Here is a 24,320-nt window from a genome sequence, read left to right as displayed (position 1 = left end):
CTAAACCAGGGAGGGACCCCTGAAATCTACCCATTAAAGAAAGATTGCACTGTTTAATGCAGACCTTAAGATTTTTACTAAAATTCTGGCCTATTGGTTAACATTGTAGCTCCCACACTTAGTCCTTAAGAACCAAGCAGATTTTATCCTAGATAGGCAAAGTGGGGAAATTACTGTATATGTTTGAGTATAAGCCGAGTTTTTCAGCACTTTTTTTGTGCTGAAAACACCCCCTTCGGCTTATACTTGAGTGAGGTGTCCAGAAGATGGAGGGGGAACGGCAGCGGCAGAGCAGCGGGTCATAAGAGGCATGAGGCGGCTGCTGCGGCTAAAGCCTGTGCCCGCTGCTAAAGAGAAATGAATATTCGCTGCGCTGGCTGTGAATATTCATTTCTCTGTAATAGCACGCACAGTGTTAACCACAGCAGCCGGCTCCTGCAGCTGTCGGGCGGTCCCGTGTCCCCGCTACTTAAAGTGAACCGGTCAGCAGATTTTGCTGCTATAAAATGTGGTCACTGCTTTCAGGGCTTATCTACAGCATTCTATAATGCTGCAGATAAGCCCCTGGTCTGAACTGCAAGTGAAGAAAAACAAGTTATATTATACTCACTCGGGGGGGTGGTCCGATCCAATGGGTGTCACAGGTCCGGGTCCTCCCATCTTCTTATGATCGTCGCCCTGCTGCTTGCTTCATCGCTCCCCGACACCACACTCCTGCAGAGCAAAGTACGGCAGTGCGCAGGCACCCGGCCCCTCTCACCTTCCCGGCGCCTGCGCACTGCAGTACTTTACTCTGTCCTCAACAGGGCAGAGAAGTATGCCTGCGCAGGAGCGCCGATGCGGGGAGCAATAAAGATGCAGGAGGGTGGCGTCGCAAGAAGATGGGAGGTGCCGGACCCAGACCTGCGATACCCATCGGACCGGACCACCCCTGGGTGAGTATAATATAATTTGTTTTTCTTCACTTGCAGGTCGGACTGGGGGCTTATCTACAGCCCTGAAAGGCAGTGGCTGCATCTTATAGCAGCAAAATCTGCTGACAGGTTCCTTTTAAGAGAAATGAACATTTACCTCTCTCCAAGCCCATGGAACTACCAGTAGCAGCCACCTTCCTCTATCTCAGTAATGGGAAAGTATTAACTGAATAAGGATTTTACTTCCGAATTGAGAATTTTGATAATGACTGGTCAATTCTGGCAGAGAAAGAAGATTTCTCTGATAAGATATATTACAAAGTTGCTTCTTTTCATGTGTACTATTGATTTATGAAATAAAAATTAAAATGATGGTTACACTAAGCATAAAGACACTGGTTTTGACTATCTGCATGAAAGGGAATAAGTCACCAGAGTTTTGCCACCAAATCTGAGAGCAGCATAATGTGGAGACCCCTATGCCAGTGATATGTCACTTACTGGCCTGCTTTGCTGTCATTTTGATAAAATCACTGTTTTATCTGCTGCAGAACTACCAGATCACTGCAATAATCCCACCTACACCCACTGATTGACAGATTAGTGTGCATAGGTAGAGCGCTGACAATCAGAGGTGGGGTTTTACAGAGCTCATGAATATGACTGACTACCCAGCTGCAGGTTTACTATTCATCTAGTGATAATCTGATGATAAAACAGTGATTTTATCAAAACAAAGCAGCCAAGTAAGTGACATATCATAATAATCAGGGTCTCTGTCTCTGCAATATGACATTCTCATATTGGGTACCAAAACCTGGTGACAAATCCCGTTTAAACCTAATATTCATGGATTAATGGTAAGAATGATAATTTGCGATCCACGGACTATGTGTTAGTTTTTTTTTTTAATAATCCGAGGCTTCTTAAGAGTGCTGAGCTCCAAGCATCATGGAATATAAACTAAGCCATAGCTCTGGCTATGTGACACTAGTCCGTCTTATGATAAACATTTACAAGAGATAAACATGACTAAGGTATTGGAAAGAAAATGTTTGCTCATGTTCTATTCTTTATACAATTTAATGTCTTTATAGCTTTGAAAAATCTAAGAAGAATTACATTTAGTGTTCACTAGATTTTCAAGGAGGGTTAGCATAAACAGGAAATAAAAAGTGAAATGTGAGGGAAAGTTATAATTTGAAGTTTTTTTGTTTTTTTTTAAATAATAATAAAAAAAAATTATAAATTTAGATATGTGTGAAATTGCCTTTATATACATTCCACCCCCATTTTCATCTGCAGGCGTTAATCTACTGTATCAGGTTTTTCTGCAGTATGGAGTGCCCCAGGGGATTCTTTACTAGTAACAGGAGATTTCAACTGTGTTTGGGATGAACAGATGGACAGACTGAGAATGAAAACAATAGAGGAGCTTTTAAACCCTACCACTGGCTAAAATGTGTAAAGAACTGGGCAATATCAATGTTAGGAGAAGAAGGAGCCCAGCTAAAAATACCTTTTCTTGCTACAATAAAGGAATGATTCAGGAATGATTCTAATGTGCAGATAACAAATAGGAACGTTTATCTGTTCATTCTCCAATAGGTTTTGAAATTGGATAAAGAAACAACAGATCATTTGGTAATATAAGATCGGGTCCACATTGGTTCACAATAACTGAGGATTACAAGGAGGTAAAATATGAAAGACAAAAGTTTATTTTGGTGAAAATTTAGGACACTGCCACCCAGTGGCGTAACTTGAAACTTATGGGCCCCGATGCGAAAAACTCCAACCTGGCCCCCAAATATTTTAAATCTTTAATAGCTATAGTCTTTTTCTATAGGCCAAAGGGACTTTTAGGGCCCCCTAGGCTCCAGGGCCCGGGTGCGATTGCAACCCCTGCACCGGTTGTAGTTACACCCCTGCTGCCACCACTACATTCATATGGGATGCAGGTAAAAAGCGAATCTGAGGGGGATCCTATTCATAAAAGATCATTTTACACTACATCCAGCAGAGAAAATATATGGTACAAGTCACAAGAAGAATAGAATTTGCTACTGGTTAGAATCCAAGAAGAATTTTTAGAGTATTATACATATCTATGCACATAACAAACAGCAAAAAAGGAGGTTTCCGTAAAGATTTTTTTTTAAGGGCAAATAAAAATCTCAAAATTATCAGGTAGAAAAAAATGAATCTTTTAATTTACAAATTATATTAGAATAAATGGAATTATAAGTACTGGAAGCAGCTTAAAGCACCACCTCAGGAATGGACACCTTTCCCTTGAAAATCAGGGCACGTGATGCTAACCAACTTGCTACAAATCTTAGGGTAGGCAAAAATTAACTCCAATTCTGATGTTTTGAATTTTTTTTTCGTTACGCCGTTTAGTGATCAGGTTAATTATTTTTTCTATATTGATAGATTGGGAGATTCTGAATGTGGCGATACCAAATATGTGTATGTTTGATTTTTTTAATTGTTTTATTTTGAATGGGGAGGTAATTTGAACTTTCATATTTAAAAAAAAAATGTGTATATTTTTTAAAACTTTTTTAAATATACTTTTTGCATGCTTCACTAGTCTCCATGGGAGACTAGAAGCTGCACTACTTTGATCTCCTCTGCTACATTCAGGCAATAATCAGATCGCACGTGTGTAGCAGAAATGTAGTCACCACTGTTGAGCTTTGTAGCCTATTAATATGGGCATACAGGTTATAAAGTGCTAAAAAAAAAGTCCTGTGTGTCTCATATCAGATGTCTTGTTGTTGACAAAACATCTTTTATAACTTTGCCCACGTACTTCATTATCATGTGAATCCCCTCCCATAGTGTCACTGTGTGCCTGTCACTTTGGGTTTTCGTCCTGTAATCTCCCGCCTGCGCAGTCCCGATGCCTTCGTTCTTCTTCAGTATTCCACCATCTGGGCATTGGCTTCATGTTCCTACTGCGTAGGTGCAGGCGAGTCACTGGTACTTCGGCAGTCAGTGGTCTCCAGTGTGCAGAATCACTTTGAGCGGAAGTACCAGTGATTGCACACCAGTGTTTCTGCACGCCGGAGAATGCTGGAAGCGAAGTAGCAGTGACTCGCCGGCATGTGTGTAGCAGGAACGTGAAGCCAATGCCCAGAGAAGGGTGGAATACTGAAGAACAATGACACTGGGACAGCACAGGTGATTATAGGAAGATAACCCAATCTCACAGGCACACAGCAACGACATGGGCGAGGATTAACATGATAATGAAATACAGGGGCAGTGTTCTCTTCCAGGCACCATCCTCTTTAGAGCCTGGAAGAGATCATTTACATAAAGTAAGATACAGTAAAGAGAGATACAGGTAGGACTTTTTTTTCAGCAGTCTATACCCTGTATGGCCTTATTAATAGTTTAGATAGGTCACATGTGGTGACTGATTCCTTTCAAAGAATAATAATAATTATAGAATTATTATTATTAATCTAAAAAAAAGATATATATTTTATCACCATTTTACAAGACCTCTATTGCTTTAATTTTCACGTATAAGTGGAGCAGTGTGACTGCTTGTATTTTGCACACTATTGTGACAGTATTACTGTTAAATATTAATGATTGAATTCTGTACTGAGCACATTGCCTCTCGCTGACATTACAAAAGCTATTTCTGCGTATTTAGCTCAGATAAGCATACAACCCAAGCCCATTCTCCTATATCAAAGGTGGGCAACACTTCACTAAATCTTTTAACATACTGACCAGATAGTTATTAGACTATACCAAATCAAAAAAGTGTATTTGTTTTTTTGATTAAAAATACAACTTTATTAAGATACATAAAAAAGTGCATAGATTAAAAAAGTGCCTCTAACCGGATACAGATATATGTATAAGGCCAGCTATAGCATATGGATACAAATTGTCCCAATATGCAGATAGATTTTATAACCTCCCCTTTTACTCCTTAGCAACGCAGAATCTGCAAATGCTGACCAGGATATTCAGGATAACATACAAGTCATATACACTACCAAGTCATCAAAAATTTATACCTGAAGTTCACTGATGTGATTTAAATTTAATGAAATGTAAAAAATATTAATACCTCAATATCTAAGTCGCATTACATGTGACAGATTAGTTATGTAGGATAACCCACCATGTCACATATAAGAGCACACGCTCAAAATACCAGTGCATATAACAAGTCCCAATTGCTAGCAGCTAAATCATGTGGAAAACATCCCCAAACATGCATATCACCGCACCATTATCCACAACGTGTATATCAAATCTTTAGCGTAAAAGGAAGGAGTTATAACCCCTGATAAACACATATTACCTGAATCCAAATGCTCGCTAAATATAATGCCCAGTGGCTCGCTGTGCCTCCAAAACAACCACTTGACTTTGTATAGTCTAATAACTATCTGGTCAGTATGTTAAAATATTTAGCTCAGAGTAAAAGTTAACACAATATAGAGAGAACACGTGCTCTATGGGACATATACAGTATAATCACGTGGGGGCTGTCACCTTCACTCTCTACAGACTCCAGACGGACGGAATGAACAGCTGGTAGATGTGCTTATGAAGACTTCTACCATACTCCATGACAGGGACAGACGCCATTTACCATTCAGAACTTTGGGAAAGATGTGGAACAAAAGTTGTTATGGACAAATGGACAATCTCTTTGTAACTAATTCACCTATTTTATGTTTTGCTGCAATGTGGTTATTTTTGTGGACAATCCAATAAACCACTACATTTATTATGAAAATATCATGACATTTTTCTTTAAGAGTATCGTATCTGGTAAAGAGTCCTGATTAAATAAATGTGCGAAATAAGCATATTTAACAATTACTAACAATTATTGACCATGTTAACTTTTATTATTTCACTTTTTGGTGGAGTTGCGATTACAAAAAAAAAACAAAAAAACAAAATTCCTGGAGATCCAATTTTTTTCTTTACATCACTTACCCATCAGATTAAATTTAAATTTCAGATTTTTATGGACGCAACTATATCACGTTTATTATTTATTTCTTTAATTTAATGAGGAAACTGATGAGCGCTTCGAATTTTTATTTCATTTTGTTGTTTATATATTACATTTTTTTTCCCACTGTTTACTTTACTTTTTTAGGCTACTTGATAACTATATAATGCAACATTATATATCTACGTGGTACCCACACATTCTTGCCCAATCTGCGTTTGGAGTTTATAAACAATTCCAGGTTTGTTTGTTTTTTTGTCTTCCAATGTTTTCAGCATTTACCAAAGGTTCTTAATTGGATTGAGATGAAATCTGCAGTTTCCTGGCTATGGACATAAAATGTAATAAGTGTTTTGTTAAACGAGCCACGTGGTTATTATATTTGCCTTGTGATTTGGTGCTCTATCAAGCTAGAAAAAGCATTGTTCATCATCAAATTCCTACTATATGGTTGAAAGAAGTTAGTCTTGGAGGATGTTTATATACTACTCTTTCTTCATGGCAGTGATCGTAGGCAAAATTATGAGTGAGATCCCCCTTGTATGAAAAGAAATGTTACTAATGAACGGTCTTAGGACTGTTTACTGTTTTCATGACACATGGCTTAAGGTAGCAAAGGGTTTAGGAAATTTCAAGAAAGACCACAATGGAGCCACTTCTGCCCAACAAAAAATGAAGTAGAAACTGACATTCTGCAGGAAGTATAGGGATTGAACTTCAGATGAAGGGCCTTCAGAGTGATTGGGATATCTTGAAGAATGGTTGTCCAAAGAAGAAAAGGTAAGTGATTCCATGAGTCCTGTGCCATGCCAACAGTAAAGTATTTTAAATGCGTGGGGTTGCTTTTCATACAATGAAGTGGGTTTATTCAATTTTTCTTTCTAAGAACACTGCCATGAATAAAGAGTAATCTCCAAATATCTTCCAGGAAAATCTTCCAATGATCAAACAGCAATTTGATGATTAACAATGCTTTTTACAGCATGATGGAGTCAAATGTCTCATGAGAAAAGTGATCATTTTCTAGGTCAACAAAACATTGAGATTTTGGGACCATGGCCAGGAAAACTCCACATGATTTCAAACCTACCAAGAACCACTGGTTAATCATCAAAAAGTGAGTTCACAAAAATATAGGAATGGTTATTAACTCCAGGCACAGATTAGGCAAAAAAAGGATCGTCATTAGTCAGAATTTGGTCAGGATGTGTCCCAAAAGCCAATATCTAGCACGCCATGGCGAATTGAAGAAGCTTTGGAAAATAAGGTTCAACACTGTAGATATTGAGTCTGCACAAACTTGATGTGTTTGCCAATAAATTTGAAAACTTCTGAAATGCTTATATTTGTACTTCAACAATCAAAGAAACATCTGATTAAAGAAATAAATATCTAAAACCACTAATGCAGAAAACCAAAATTTGTGTCATTTCCCCATCTGCCATGGATCCTCATGATCTTGTTGCATGATACCGATAGGAGCTGCTGCAGGCGCACACTTCTTGCTATTTAAATGCCGCTTTCAATGTGACAGCAGCATTTAAATTGTTAAAAGCAAAGATTGGAGTCTTCTCGGGCCATTGCAATTACAGAAAGACGTCAGCTATGTAAAACAGCAGATATCTTCCAGATATGGTGTAGGTCAGGGGTGTCAAACTGCATTCCTCAAGGGCTGCAAACAGGTCATGTTTCCAGGATTTCCTTGTATTGCACAGGTGATCATTTAATCACCTGCACAGAATGATTCCAGCACCTTGTGCAATGAGAAGGAAATCTTGAAAACACGCATGGTTTGAGGCCCTCGAGGAATGCAGTTTGACACCCCTGGTGTAGGTGTCCTGAGCTGGCTCCATACAGAAAAGACTCGTCCTGTGATGGACTGTTCTATTATGTCACATGTTGGGAAGGAATTAATGTTTAATGATCTTTAACTATGGTTTATAGTATTTAACATTGCATATGATTTTTTTTATCAACTTGTGAGGCGAAGTATTACATTAGGAAAGCAAACTGAGATTAGCGGAGTTGTTCATAGAGAAAAACGTTCTGTGATTGGTTTGCAAATTCACTGCACATTTAGAAAACTTACTAAGTATAAGTTCACACTAGGCGGTTTTTTTTTCTGCCACAAAACCTGATGATCTGGCAGGAAAGGAGCTGGAGAAAAAAAAAAGGATGTTTTTCTTGCATTTTTTTCCTGAGTTTTTGGTTTTGGCATGCTTGATTTGTCTCTTGTGAATGCTGATAAAATTTATTTTTGAAAAAAAAAGTTATAATATAGAAACAGGTTTTGGCACAAAAAATGCAGCAAAACCCGATACCTGTGTTTTTTCACTACCCATTCATTTCAATGCTGAAAAAATACTGAAAGAAGTGACGTGCTCGATTGTGCAAAAAACCATAAAAAGCACAAAATCCTGATGACAAAAAAAACAAGTGTGCATGAGATTTCGGAAATCTCATAGACTTTGCTGGTACTGCAAAATGCAGCTGAAAATTTGCATAAAAAGGTTTTTAAAAAAAACGCTGCAACAACATCTAGTGTGAACTTAGCCTCAGAAGATAAGATAGTTTAACTTAACTTAGGAGATAGTTTACTTAGGAAAGCAGCATCTTTTTCAGTTTTGCCCCACAGTCATGGTATCTCTGCTTCCACATTTGTACAGTGACAGGTAGAGATGCCAGGACTGTAAGGCCGGCGTCACACTCAGCATATGGAAATACGGTCCGTTTTTTTACGGCCGTAATACGCAGTTGTTGTCCCAAAACACTGTTCCGTATTCAATGCGAGGATGCGATTTTTACGCACAAATTTATCTGTGTGTCATCCGTATGGCGATTTTTTTCTCGCAGGCTTGCAAAATTTACATATCATAGATCCATTGGCTCAAATATTGTTAAAAACATATATAGTCTATATATGTATATATGTATATAGTCTATATATATATATATATATATATATATATATATATATATATATATATATATATATATATATAGACCGTATATACTCGAGTATAAGCCGAGATTTTCAGCCCAAACTTTTGGGCTGAAAGTGCCCCCTCGGCTTATACTCGAGTCACGGTCGGCGGGTGAGGGGGAGAGGGCGCTGAGGCATACTCACCTAGTCCCGGCGATCCTGACGCTCCCCCTGCCAGTCCCACGGTCTCCGGTGCCACAGCTCTTCCCCTGTTCAGCGGTCACGTGGGACCGCTCATTAGAGAAATGAATAGGCTGCTCCACCTCCCATAGGGGCGGAGCCGCATAATTCATTTCTCTAATCAGCGGTGCCGGTGACCGCTGACAGAGGAAGAGGCTGCGGCACCGAAGACCAGCTGTCCGGGGGAAGGAGCGGGACGCCGGGAGCAGGTAAGTATGTCATATTCACCTGTCCGCGTTCCACACGCCGGGCGCTGTCTCCATCTTCCCGGCGTCTCTCCTGACTGTGCAGGTCAGAGGGCGCGATGACGCATATAGTGTGCGCGCCGCCCTCTGCCTGATCAGTCAGTGCGGAGAGACGCCGGGAAGATGGCGCCGAGGAGCTGCAAGCAAGAGAGGTGAGTATGTGTTTTATTATTTTTATTGCAGCAGCAGCACAGCTATGGGGCAATAATGGACGGTGCAGAGCACTATATGGCACAGCTATGGGGCAATGGTGCAGAGCACTGTATGGCACAGCTATGGGGCAATAATGGTGCAGAGCACTGTATGGCACAGCTATGGGGCAATAATGGTGCAGAGCACTATATGGCACAGCTATGGGGCAATAATGGACGGTGCAGAGCACTGTATGGCACAGCTATGGGGCAATAATGGACGGTGCAGAGCACTATATGGCACAGCTATGGGGCAATAATGGTGCAGAGCACTGTATGGCACAGCTATGGGGCAATAATGGTGCAGAGCACTATATGGCACAGCTATGGGGCAATAACGGTGCAGAGCACTATATGGCACAGCTATGGGGCAATAATGGTGCAGAGCACTGTATGGCACAGCTATGGGGCAATAATGGACGGTGCAGAGCACTATATGGCACAGCTATGGGGCAATAATGGTGCAGAGCACTGTATGGCACAGCTATGGGGCAATAATGGACGGTGCAGAGCACTATATGGCACAGCTATGGGGCAATAATGGTGCAGAGCACTGTATGGCACAGCTATGGGGCAATAATGGACGGTGCAGAGCACTATATGGCACAGCTATGGGGCAATAATGGTGCAGAGCACTATATGGCACAGCTATGGGGCAATAATGGTGCAGAGCACTGTATGGCACAGCTATGGGGCAATAATGGTGCAGAGCACTGTATGGCACAGCTATGGGGCAATAATGGTGCAGAGCACTGTATGGCACAGCTATGGGGCAATAATGGACGGTGCAGAGCACTATATGGCACAGCTATGGGGCAATAATGGTGCAGAGCACTGTATGGCACAGCTATGGGGCAATAATGGACGGTGCGGAGCACTATATGGAACAGCTATGGGGCAATAATGGTGCAGAGCACTATATGGCACAGCTATGGGGCAATAATGGTGCAGAGCACTATATGGCACAGCTATGGGGCCATAATGAACAGTATGGAGCATCTATTGTTATTTTTGAAATTCACCGGTAGCTGCTGCATTTTCCATCCTAGGCTTATACTCGAGTCAATAAGTTTTCCCAGTTTTTTGTGGCAAAATTAGGGGGGTCGGCTTATACTCGAGTATATACGGTATATATATATACGGTATATATATATATATATATATATATATATATATATATATATATATATATATATATATATATATATATATATATATATATATATACACTCACCGGCCACTTTATTAGGTACACCTGTCCAACTTCTTGTTAACACTTAATTTCTAATCAGCCAATCACATGGCGGCAACTCAGTGCATTTAGGCATGTAGACATGGTCAAGACAATCTCCTGCAGTTCAAACAGAGCATCAGTATGGGGAAGAAAGGTGATTTGAGTGCCTTTGAATGTGGCATGGTTGTTGGTGCCAGAAGGGCTGGTCTGAGTATTTCAGAAACTGCTGATCTACTGGGATTTTCACGCACAACCATCTCTAGGGTTTACAGAGAATGGTCCGAAAAAGAAAAAAAATCCAGTGAGCGGCAGTTCTGTGGGCGGAAATGCCTTGTTGATGCCAGAGGTCAGAGGAGAATGGGCAGACTGGTTCGAGCTGATAGAAAGGCAACAGTGACTCAAATCGCCACCCGTTACAACCAAGGTAGGCCTAAGAGCATCTCTGAACGCACAGTGCGTCGAACTTTGAGGCAGATGGGCTACAGCAGCAGAAGACCACACCGGGTACCACTCCTTTCAGCTAAGAACAGGAAACTGAGGCTACAATTTGTACAAGCTCATCGAAATTGGACAGTAGAAGATTGGAAAAACGTTGCTTGGTCTGATGAGTCTCGATTTCTGCTGCGACATTCGGATGGTAGGGTCAGAATTTGGCGTAAACAACATGAAAGCATGGATCCATCCTGCCTTGTATGGAGCATCTTTGGGATGTGCAGCCGACAAATCTGCGGCAACTGTGTGATGCCATCATGTCAATATGGACCAAAATCTCTGAGGAATGCTTCCAGCACCTTGTTGAATCTATGCCACGAAGAATTGAGGCAGTTCTGAAGGCAAAAGGGGGTCCAACCCGTTACTAGCATGGTGTACCTAATAAAGTGGCCGGTGAGTGTATATACACCGTATATACTCGAGTATAAGCCGACACCCCCTAATTTTGCCACAAAAAAACTGGGAAAACTTAATGACTCGAGTTAATGCCCCATATAATCCTGCATAAAGGTTAATAATGGCCCCATAGATACTCCATACAGACACTTGCCCCTTATAGTGCTGCACAAACATTATGGCCCCATAGATGCTCCATACAGACACTTGCCCCTTATAGTGCTGCACAAACATTATGGCCCCATAGATGCTCCATACAGACACTTGCCCCTTATAGTGCTGCACAAACATTATGGCCCCATAGATGCTCCATACAGACACTTGCCCCTTATAGTGCTGCACAAACATTTTGGCCCCATAGATGCTCCATACAGACACTTGCCCCTTATAGTGCTGCACAAACATTATGGCCCCATAGATGATCCATACAGGCACTTGCCCCTTATAGTGCTGCACAAACATTATGGCCCCATAGATGCTCCATACAGGCACTTGCCACATATGCTGTGGCTGCGATAAAAAAAAAATCACATACTCACCTCTCCGTCGCTCAGGCCCCCGCACTTTTAATATTTACCTGCTCCTCTTTCCTGTGTGGCTCCGTCTTCAGCGTTCTCCGCACTGATGTTCAGGCAGACGGCGCGCACTGACCACGTCATCGCGCCCTCTGACCTGAGCGTCACAGCCAGAGGACGCCGAAGACGGAGCCGCACGGGAACGGAGGAGAGGTGACTATCGAGCAGCGCTCCCCCTCCCCATATACTTAACTGCTCCCGGCGCGGTCCCTGCACGTCCCTGCTTCCAACGCTGCATCTTCTGTACTGAGCGGTCACATGGTACCACACATTACAGTAATGAATATGCGGCTCCACCCCTATGGGAGGTGGAGCCGCATATTCATTACTGTAATGTGCGGTACCATGTGACCGCTCAGTACAGGAAGATGCAGCGCTGGAAGCAGGGACGTGCGGGGACCGTGCCGGGAGCAGGTAAGTATAATTACACAGCCCCCGCTCCCCCTCCCCTGCCGACCCCTGGGTATGACTCGAGTATAAGCCGAGAGGGGGACTTTCAGCCCCAAAAAATGGGCTGAAAATCTCGTCTTATGCTCGAGTATATACGGTATATATATATATATATATATATATATATATATATATATATATATTACTATTGGATTAATAATGGATAGGTGTGATAATTGACGCCTCTCCATTATTAACCTGGCTTAATGTCACCTTACAATAGCAAGATGACATTAACCTTTCATTACCCCATATCCCACCACTACACGGGAGTGGGAAGAGAGAGGCTAAGTGCCAGAATAGGCGCATCTTACAGATGTGCCTTTTCTGGGGTGGCTGGGGGCAGATGTTTTTTAGCCAGGGGGGTCCTATAACCATGGTCCCTCTCTAGGCTATTAATATCTGCCCTCAGTTACTGGCTTTCCCACTCTGGTGGAGAAAATTGCGCGGGAGCCCACGCCAATTTTTTCCGGGATTTAACCCTTTAATTTAATAGCTAGAGACCTCAAATTTTACACAGAGACACTTCTTACATTAGTAAAGAGGAATATGTAATAACAGAAGGGATATGAGATGGTTTACTGTATGTAATCCATGTCTCATATCCTGTCGGGTTTGTGAAGGAGATAGGAAAAGCCAGCAATTGAATTACCGGCTTTTCTGCTATCTAGAACTGAATTAAATATATATATGTGTGTCTCACTGATAGAATAGGTATATATATATATATATAATTCTATGTGTTGTGGCGTTTCACCTACTACGTGTCTTGGAGGACACTCGCTTGGCACGGGATTAACGCACTCAGGCACGGTTTTCTTACAAAACACAGTCTCTTAGGTTTATTTCACACAACATAAACCACATCCTCAGGAACTTAGTAACAGCTTGAACACCATCTGGACATATTCAACCTCACCACAGTTTGTCTCTGACCCCGGTCAGCGTAACACACGGACCCCTGTACGTTACCTGTTGGCGACCTTCACAGGTTCCTGGACACCTCTTTGCCTAAGAGGTGCCCCATACACAATGTCTCTCTCTGACCCCGGTCAGTATCACATGGATCCCTTTCAGTTACCTGTTGGTGCCGCACAGGTTCTCGGATACTTTTCATCTACAGAGGTATCCTTCAGACGTTCTCACTGACCTCGGTCAGCATTACCTACGGTTATCAGACCGTTTCACACACTGGCATGTGCCAGGTCCAGAGCCCTGCCATGTGCTCTTCAGGGAGCTGCCTCTCCCAACACATGGGCTCTCCAGGACCTTCCAGCACTGAGCATTCAGGTCCACACTCCAAGACCATGTGACCAGACCTCAGTCACATTACATACCCATAACCACTCCCCTGGGTGGGTGTGGCTAGTTTGACCTGCCCATCTCTCATAACTAGCCCTGCCAGTCTCCCATTAGAACTACACATTTACATGTGGGACTACAGGTCCCAGACCTCAACATAACTTCAGACTGAAAGCGCAGAGTGTCCTCCTCTGCGACACACATACCGGCCATCTACAATTCTGCTGGACTTTGTCTCATCACAATTATGCCTCCAAGTGCATCTTGCAGTGCACACACAGCGCCCCCTGGCTGTAACATTGGTCAATACACCACAGTGTACACATTTATTCTACCTATTCTATTCTGTCAGTGTGATTTTACTGTACACTGCACTGAATTGGCGGCTTTTCTACAGAACACCAGTGCGTATTTCTCGCAAGTCACACGCATTGTCCATGTGTAATCCGTATTTTTCTCGCCCCCCTTTTCTCGGCGGATTTTTTTCGCAATATGCTGACAAACGCAGCATGCTGCGATTTTCTACGCCCGTAACATACCGTATATTACAGATGCGTAATATACGGCAGATAGGAGCTGTCCCATAGAGAATCATTGGGCCGTGTGCAATGCGTATTTTCTGGACATATTTTCTGCGCTCATACGTCCGTAAAACTCGCTAGTGTGACGCCGGCCTAACACTGACTACAGAGCACAGGAGTAAGCTTACTGGACAGTGGGACTGACACTGACATAAAAGCAAAGAAACATATTTTTATAACTAGACTAGATTACTAGATTTTATTAACCAGTTCATGACCAAGCCATTTTCTCAGCAGGCACATTTTACCGTCTCCAAAAATGTTTCTCATTCGGAAATTCAAATAATGTTTGCCCCTTCTATCAAAATACATGGGGCTTAATTCTTAAGTCATTTTTATATTTATAATTTTCTGAGAACGGCAGAAAACATAACAAAAAAAATATAGGAAAAATGTATATTGCATATTCTTCACGTTTTTTTTACATTTTCTTTTACTACCAAAAAGAACAGCCAAAAAGGTTTTAAAATAAATCCCCCTTTCCGAAGCAATTATTTATATGTATTGGACATATTATATTCAAGCGTTTAGGGCTAGAAACAGCAATTCAGACTGACAGTCTCTTTATTTTTGTTTGTTTTATTTTTTATTTCCTATTGTATTTTTTCATTTACTTTACACACTGTGCCCCCCCCATAAGGTCTTAAAATACCTTTGGGGGGATTATAACACATTAGTACATTATTTTTATTGCCTATTTCCCATGTAATTGGGGCTGGTATATCTTAGCTTCCTCCCTGCATATCAGAGCTGACGGGTCTCCTAGGGTCCAGCAGCTCCTGCTCCTTCCCTACACCCAGAGCTCACATTTTCACTGGATCTACAGGAGGAGGAGGCGGAGGAGGAGGACCGTCAGTGCTACTGCTTCCTAATCAGTATACTTAAGCCTTGTTCAGTGCGGACTATACAACTATTAAGCAGGTAAACGTGTTAATATAAAACATGTTTACCTTCTCTCTGGGAAATCTGGCAGCCCCATAGTTGTACGATTTTCTGCAAGCTTATTACACTGTATCCAAAGCATAAACTACCACATACCAAATGAGTCTCACCAATATAAAACATACATATAGCAAAAAGTGTTAACCTTATTAGATAATCCTAACATTAGAGACCAACCAAATAAGCAAAACAAGGATAGTGTGATATCTGCATTAATGTTTCTAACGCTACCCTAACACATGTTGGATCATAATTCATTCATTTCAACGGTATCACTGAGAGGACAGAAACCGTCCCTTTGACATATAAAATGTAATTGTGCCAATGACCAATTCAAAAACTCTACAAGAGTACATCCACTGTCGGGCTAGGAAACCCAGTGTTCAATTATAGATTTTAGCACTTTTTTTCCCCCCAATTTTCTGATTATTTATAGTCCTGTGTCATTGGCACAATTACATTTTAAATGTCAATGGGACGATTTCGATCTACTCATCGATACAGTTGAAATGGATTAATTATGATCCAATGTGTGTTAGGAACATTAGTGAGCTGTCTGGTCCAAATGTCTAAGTCTGCAGTGACTCTGTGTGACTGTAGACTTATGAATCCCCCCCAGGGAACGCACTGTGACCTGCGGGGATTTAATGGCTTCTGAGATCGGACCGTAGGATAAGTATGAGTTATACACACTCCCGTTCACAGCCCATCTAATGGGCGCAGCCTCGCTCCACACACTTGTATTGAGCAAGGCCACGCCCCCTATAGTGACAAGACCATCCTGTGGGTGTGGCGGATTAGAGAGCGTGGACTCGCTCCATACAAGTGTATGGAAGAAAGGCCGTGTCCATTGGCCAGGAGTATGTATAACTCCAACATACCCTTCGGTCACGGCTCAGAAAAGGGCGAATCCTCGCAGCACACAGTGCTGGGGGGATTTATAAGTCTGCAGTCACACATAGTGACAGCAGACTTATTGATTTGGACTGAACAACCGCTTTAATACAGACATCACACTATCCTTGTTTTATTTGGTTAGTCTCTTATTTTAGGATTATCTAATAAAGGTTAGATTTTAAATTCTATTCTCACACCTATTACAATGTATTGACGATTTACAATGTCTAAAATGTCAATGAAGAGTAAAACCTCAAATAGGCTTCAGTTTTTCTCACACAAGTGCTACATATGTTTTTCACGGAGTGCGCTTGTACCAACGATAATCTATTGAGCTGTCATGTGTCATTTTTTTTTACTGAACTGAGTGATCTGCAAAAGCATGGAGGAGACTTATCCGACTAAGATCAGTCTCTTGGATCAAGCTTCATCCGTGTGCTGTCCGTTTTTCACATAATGATATGAGAAGCTTGAGAAAGAAGTGATCAAACTAAGACTGTTCCATGTGTATGAAAGAAATCACTGACATGTGAAGGAATCCCAATTTTTAGACTGCGCAGATGAGCAGTCTATGGACAGTCCAGAAGTAATTAATCAATATTTGCAAAGCATGCAAAGAAGCATGCAAATAACTTTTTTTTTGTCATAGTAAAACAGATTTAAAGGGGTGTGCCAACTTCTTAAATGGGTACAACTGCAAAGTGCTTGTAAAAACAAATCATTTTGAAATTTACCTCTTATTTAAAAATCCTCTTCGATTTAAAAAATGGAGGTAATTTTAATTTTATAGCTTACTGCTCATTGCGTAAATTTGTTAGAGGACACAATAGTCATTCAGATTTGGCTTGTTTTCTAAGCAAAAAGTCAATGCTTCCAAGCTGTTTGCTATAAAGCTTGCAAGTGCTGCTCTGATACTAGCTCACTATACCCATATTCAGTGACCCGGTCTGCAGCGTATGAGAGCACACTGTTGGGCCAGGAGTGGTGAGCTTTTGAAGCCAAAACTTGAGCAAAGCACCTATAATTTACATCAGCAAAAGGTCAGGAACACATAAATGCAACAGTCGAAACATGTTAAAAAATGAGCAGAAATACAGGCTACACAACGCACAGCCTAGACACAGTCTGTATCTGATTTACATTTTCTCCATAATGCAAGTAACACATGCTTAAACAGAAAGTGTGAACAGTCACCTGATTCCTTATCTGCTGCTGTGCAAATGAAAAGAGAAAACAAAAATCAATTAGGAGGTTGTATAGGTGGGTGTAAACTAAGGTATTTAACACAGACTTCCTGGGAAGTGGTTCAAATGTAACATTTCAGTTAAAGGGGTTGTCCTCTACTTTGAATCCCTATGTTCCCCACAGGGCTGTGGAGTCAGTGTCCATTTTGTGGAATTGGAGTCAGTATAAAATGGACCGACTCCTGAAGTATATATTGAATTGGGTTCAGTAGTTCAGTGCAGGATGTGCTGTAAATGTTTTCATAATTTGGGAAAGTTCTGAAATGTCCTATAAATGTCTGTTCTGTCATTAACTAAGGATCTGGGCTTTGGGTTGAGATGAATCTGTGCTGCACTTTATGTACATGCTCAGTAGTGAGGCAGCGCTGTGGAGTAGGAGTCGTAGAGTCGAGAGTCAGGGAAACTGAGGAGTCGCGGGCTTGGCTTACCAACTCCACAGCACCGGTTCCCAGTTAGAAAATAACAACATGTATACTTATATCCAGTGACAGCACTGTTCCAGTATTTTTTCCACTGGCTTTCACAGGGATTATTATGTCACGCGATCCCTGAGGCCAATCAGCACTGGCTTCAATCTCATCTCATACATACGTAATTGACATTTGGAGCAAGTTAGAGGAGTGGCTGCTCTCTTACCTCTTTCGTATATCTTGATTTGTTTGAAGGACAGGAGAGTGTAGCCAGCGCTAACTGACCACAGTGACAACATGGCTGGAAAGGTGCCTGCTTTGGAGGAGAGTATATGTTATTTTACTGGGGAAACAGGGATTCAGAAGAGGTTGTCCGAGGAGTGGACAACCCCTTTAAGTTTTTTTTTTATGTATTTGGCAGTGCCTGTGTGTTGTGACTGTCACACAGCCGTAACACATGCAGCGCCGAACAGCTGATTATCGGGAGCGCTCCAGGTATCTGGGTTCCCGCTGCAGCTATTTGGTAAGCGCTATTAGCGAGCTGAATAAGGAGAGATCCGACGATATTCGCTCATGTCTATTTGGCACCAAGTTCAATTGGAGCTCATGTCTGGAACAGACATTATTTTAATCACTAACCCTTGATTAATTTTAGGGCTCAACAAAGGAGGGGTAGTGTGATTTGTGATTGGTTAACGACAAATTACTTGATTATTTTGGAGAGACAGCATTTTCAACTGCAAATGTGTGCTGCCGATGCAATCATAGCAGTTTTACAGCTAAAACAGATGTTTTCTTTCTTTCAAAACCAATTGATAATTTAACAAGCAAACTGAATACCACAACATCAATGACCTGGCCAATCTGTTGGGCCATAGTCTGAAATGCATGAGTAATTGTGAATTTTCTTACAAGGTTACGCCCAAAATAACATGTTATAATATACATAAGGAACTTTACTAAAGTTTCCAGCAATCCCAAGATCAATGCTCTGCAATCCTTCTGTAGTAGAGTTACAAACATGCTCAACTTCAGCTCCATTAGCGGTCTATAACAACACCAGAGAAAGACGAGCACTGTCCTCAGAAGCCTCATTAACAATGAATGGAGCAGAGGCAGAGAATGCTCAACCTACAAATCATTCAGGACTGGCTACAGATCCCTGTTTTCAGAGATCATGAGTTCCAATCTCACAATTGCTGAGAGTCCCAAGGGTCAGACTCACAGAGATCATCAAGTTATCCCTTAATGCATGATTAGGGGTTTGGGGAGTAATCATTAAACATGGTATATTAATATTAAAAGTGTAACATTTGCCAAATTTAAACAAAAAAATGCAAAAATGCATAATTCAGTTTGGGATTTTGGTATACTAAACCATGTGTTAATTTTTTTTTTTAATCTAACTTGAGTGCCTTTCTGACTTCTTATTAGAATTACCAATGCTTCCATTAGTATTTTAATCAAGGTTTACAAAAGGCAATGGTTAAAGCACTCAATGTCTAACAGCTTATTGCACTTGAGCTACAAAATGCTGGTTACATCTCTGCATGAAAAGGCATGAAAAAGCAAGGAGCCCAAAGGAGTAGGCTTTAACATAAGCTCTTTTTTACTTTCTCTAGACTCTGCTGCCAATTTGGAAAGCGGTTTCTAGAGCTTTTATCGAATGTGTGCTAGTAAACAGCAGCTCAACACAGATGAAAATTCACAGCTAACACACTTCATCACTAAAATTATCATGAAACCACGGGAGAGGATCCAGCATGGATCAAACCAGCACCACTTACAGAAATCTAGGTCTGCCCAAAAGGGCAGAGGCAGACAGATTAATCAAAATAGTGAATGAAAAAATAAAAAGTTAAAAATCAGAGTATAGAAAAGCAAAACACTTTCTAAAGGGCCTTGACTATACCATACTACCACCTAAAGTCCATGACAAATTAATAAATGCATTTCCATTTATCTTTTGTGCCTTGAAACCTGCAAAATATTACAATAAGTAAAGAATGTTGTGCTCCTATATCAGATATCATATAGAAAAAGAAAAGAGTAGGCCTAACAAAGTGGGAGTCACCACCATATAAATAACAGGATAACAACTTTATTTCACACATATGCAAGAGACAGAACATTTAAAAACATTAAAAAACAAAGGGATGTGACATATCCCTGTATGAACAAAGAGGCCCATAATACGGCCACAGCACCGCACCACCCTCAACAGGGTATAATTTACACATGCCCAAGATAATAAATAGCCTGTATAGAAAATAGTTTGATGGCTTAAAATAATGGCTGAAAATAACCGGCTACCCCAATGCTCACCAACATCAAATTGCAGAGGTAAGGTACATGCCTAATGATGACATGCAATCTGGAAAGAGACAAAAAATACACATAATCCTAAGCTTTATATGTAACCAGACTTGGACAGCATTCAATAAGCTGACATGGATGAAATACCCACCAAAGAATAAAGGACCATGACCTGGAGCACGAGGGTAAATAGAGCAGCCAAAAGATTCCACAGAGTGCCTACACGGGCATGTGCACCCTGAAGGAGGTTAAGTGCGGGCAGCAGACACCCAACGCGTGTCGCCACACTGCGGTGGCTTCGTCAGGGGTGATGTCTGCATGCCCTGCCTCCAGCTTAAATACAAGTCACAAATGACTTACCGATATACAGCTGTGTGGGCCGCCAGAAGGGCCGCATGGAGCAGCGGTGATGGAGTCTGTTTACCTGCCGGGCCCGGCATGTGGTAACTGCGCACGCGCCGGCGTCCCAGAGCGGAAGTGTGAACTCCGCTCCTGGTCGCCGTGGCAACGCGTACACAGCGGTAAAGAGCGCTTGCGCTAGGGGACTAAAATAAGGACAAAACTGTAGAAACAGCAAGGGCCTGCCTAACATAATAACTAGCAGCGGAAAATCCTACCACTGCTAGGCAGACCAAGAAGCCATGAATAGCCTTAATAGATAGAAAGAGAAAGGAGGAGTGCATGAAAATGAAAACACAGCCCCCGACAGGGGAAACCATAGATAGGTCAGTAGAATGCCTGGTATAGGCAATCACTAAAAACAGAGTACATCGAGGGGCAAAAACATCACTTTGAACGAAAAATAATAAAAAATGTAAATAAAAATATGAACATGCTTTTAAACAGAATAAAACAAAACAAAACATAACAAAACAAAACACACCGGGAGCAAAATATATTTCATTTGACCATGCTGTGTAGTATACTAACAAAATTATACCCACAGCAAATTGTCCATTTCATTGTTTATAAAAGCCGGTAAATAGTAGATCTTCATTGATGCCAAAGGGAATTACACAGTTCAGGTCAAAGATCCACTTAGACTCCCGTTTTAGAAGTTCAATAGTAATATTTCCACCCCTCATGTTCATATTCACTGATTCAAGTCCCAAAATCTTCGTGCCAGCCCACTGTGAATTATGTTGAGCCAAGTAATGTGCCGCTACTGATGTCAGGGTTTTCCCCTTTGACTTGTCCCTTTGTGCTGTAGAAATACTGGAGAAGTGTTGCTGCATACGTCTCCTGAGTTCCTGCGTGGTTTGGCCCACGTAGACCTTAGGGCAAGGGCACACCAACGCGTAGACCAAATTCCGAGTCCTGCAATTAAAGTAGGTTTTAGTGGGCGTCTGTGAAGACAAAAAAGGCACAGACGCCCACTAAAACCTACTTTAATTGCAGGACTCGGAATTTGGTCTACGCGTTGGTGTGCCCTTGCCCTAAGGTCTACGTGGGCCAAACCACGCAGGAACTCAGGAGACGTATGCAGCAACACTTCTCCAGTATTTCTACAGCACAAAGGGACAAGTCAAAGGGGAAAACCCTGACATCAGTAGCGGCACATTACTTGGCTCAACATAATTCACAGTGGGCTGGCACGAAGATTTTGGGACTTGAATCAGTGAATATGAACATGAGGGGTGGAAATATTACTATTGAACTTCTAAAACGGGAGTCTAAGTGGATCTTTGACCTGAACTGTGTAATTCCCTTTGGCATCAATGAAGATCTACTATTTACCGGCTTTTATAAACAATGAAATGGACAATTTGCTGTGGGTATAATTTTGTTAGTATACTACACAGCATGGTCAAATGAAATATATTTTGCTCCCGGTGTGTTTTGTTTTGTTATGTTTTGTTTTGTTTTATTCTGTTTAAAAGCATGTTCATATTTTTATTTACATTTTTTATTATTTTTCGTTCAAAGTGATGTTTTTGCCCCTCGATGTACTCTGTTTTTAGTGATTGCCTATACCAGGCATTCTACTGACCTATCTATGGTTTCCCCTGTCGGGGGCTGTGTTTTCATTTTCATGCACTCCTCCTTTCTCTTTCTATCTATTAAGGCTATTCATGGCTTCTTGGTCTGCCTAGCAGTGGTAGGATTTTCCGCTGCTAGTTATTATGTTAGGCAGGCCCTTGCTGTTTCTACAGTTTTGTCCTTATTTTAGTCCCCTAGCGCAAGCGCTCTTTACCGCTGTGTACGCGTTGCCACGGCGACCAGGAGCGGAGTTCACACTTCCGCTCTGGGACGCCGGCGCGTGCGCAGTTACCACATGCCGGGCCCGGCAGGTAAACAGACTCCATCACCGCTGCTCCATGCGGCCCTTCTGGCGGCCCACACAGCTGTATATCGGTAAGTCATTTGTGACTTGTATTTAAGCTGGAGGCAGGGCATGCAGACATCACCCCTGACGAAGCCACCGCAGTGTGGCGACACGCGTTGGGTGTCTGCTGCCCGCACTTAACCTCCTTCAGGGTGCACATGCCCGTGTAGGCACTCTGTGGAATCTTTTGGCTGCTCTATTTACCCTCGTGCTCCAGGTCATGGTCCTTTATTCTTTGGTGGGTATTTCATCCATGTCAGCTTATTGAATGCTGTCCAAGTCTGGTTACATATAAAGCTTAGGATTATGTGTATTTTTTGTCTCTTTCCAGATTGCATGTCATCATTAGGCATGTACCTTACCTCTGCAATTTGATGTTGGTGAGCATTGGGGTAGCCGGTTATTTTCAGCCATTATTTTAAGCCATCAAACTATTTTCTATACAGGCTATTTATTATCTTGGGCATGTGTAAATTATACCCTGTTGAGGGTGGTGCGGTGCTGTGGCCGTATTATGGGCCTCTTTGTTCATACAGGGATATGTCACATCCCTTTGTTTTTTAATGTTTTTAAATGTTCTGTCTCTTGCATATGTGTGAAATAAAGTTGTTATCCTGTTATTTATATGGTGGTGACTCCCACTTTGTTAGGCCTACTCTTTTCTTTTTCTATATGCTTTACAATGGTCCTTGGGCCTAGGTTTGAGTCCCACTGACCGTGGTGCCCCCATTTTGCTTCTTTGGATCACCTATATCAGATATCTGCATAGGCCTTCCTTTTTGTAAGTTTCAGATATAGTATATCTGAAACTTACAAAAAGGAAGCACTATGCAGAATACGATCACTTCTCTACATCCTCAGCCGACCATACACAATACATGACTGTTGGCCACAGCTGGTATTTTCAGTGGGACCGGCCAACAATCCAATGTGTATGAGTTTTTCTTGTATTGCATATGTGGGCAAAAAGATGGCAAGCAATTTTGATTTTCTTACATAAATTGCTGCATAGCACTTATGTCAAACTCTGGCCTGCAGGGTGATTGTATTTGACTTGCAACGCCAGCGTCTTACTTTCATATGTATCGGCTTCCTGGATGCTGATACAGTTGAACGCAATGATAAAAGAAGGAGCTGTTAGCTGACACTCCCCTTTGCCATCATTCTCCCTCTGCGTCTGATGTCTCCGCACTGTGGGTGCAATGACATCACTACTACGCAACCGCTGTACTGAGCAGTACTGAAGTTCAGAGCGCTCGCTGCTCAGACCAAAGCAGAGGTGGCCAGGGGAAAGTTTTTTTTTTTTTAATGCGGGCCCCATTATACATTACGGTGGATTATGTGGGGCTATTATATTGTACAGAAGGCAAGACAGTGCCCGTTATACTGTATGGAGGACTATACGGGGCCCATTATATTGAATAAAGGACTATGTGGGCCCCATTATACTGTAGGGAGTTCTATGTGGGGCTATTATACTGTATAGAAGGCAATGCACGGACAACTATACTGTATAGAGGACTATGTACAGTACAGACCAAAAGTTTAGACACACCTTCTCATTTAAAGATTTTTCTGTATTTTCAAGACTATGAAAATTGTAAATTCACACTGAAGTCATCAAAACTATGAATTAACAC

The 24,320-nt window shown here is 41.6% G+C and overlaps 1 protein-coding gene across 19 annotated transcripts in view; it reads right to left on the bottom strand.

The window, feature by feature from the left end:
• CADPS2 (calcium dependent secretion activator 2) overlaps positions 1–24,320 on the bottom strand; it is a 699,771-nt gene that overhangs the window by 286,486 nt on the left and 388,965 nt on the right. For 12 of the 19 annotated variants that reach the window (XM_077264954.1, XM_077264944.1, XM_077264942.1 and 9 more), the window contains exon 17: positions 17,579–17,596. The exons of 6 other annotated variants lie outside the window; for them this stretch is intronic. In XM_077264954.1, the coding sequence (XP_077121069.1) occupies positions 17,579–17,596 (18 nt within the window). The remainder of the gene's footprint in view (positions 1–17,578; positions 17,597–24,320) is intronic. One more of the 19 variants, XM_077264943.1, reaches the window with a different exon arrangement.

Source organism: Ranitomeya variabilis, chromosome 5 (genome assembly GCF_051348905.1).
Source record: "Ranitomeya variabilis isolate aRanVar5 chromosome 5, aRanVar5.hap1, whole genome shotgun sequence".
NCBI lineage: Eukaryota > Metazoa > Chordata > Amphibia > Anura > Dendrobatidae > Ranitomeya > Ranitomeya variabilis.
This window is presented reverse-complemented; position numbering and strand designations above follow the sequence as displayed.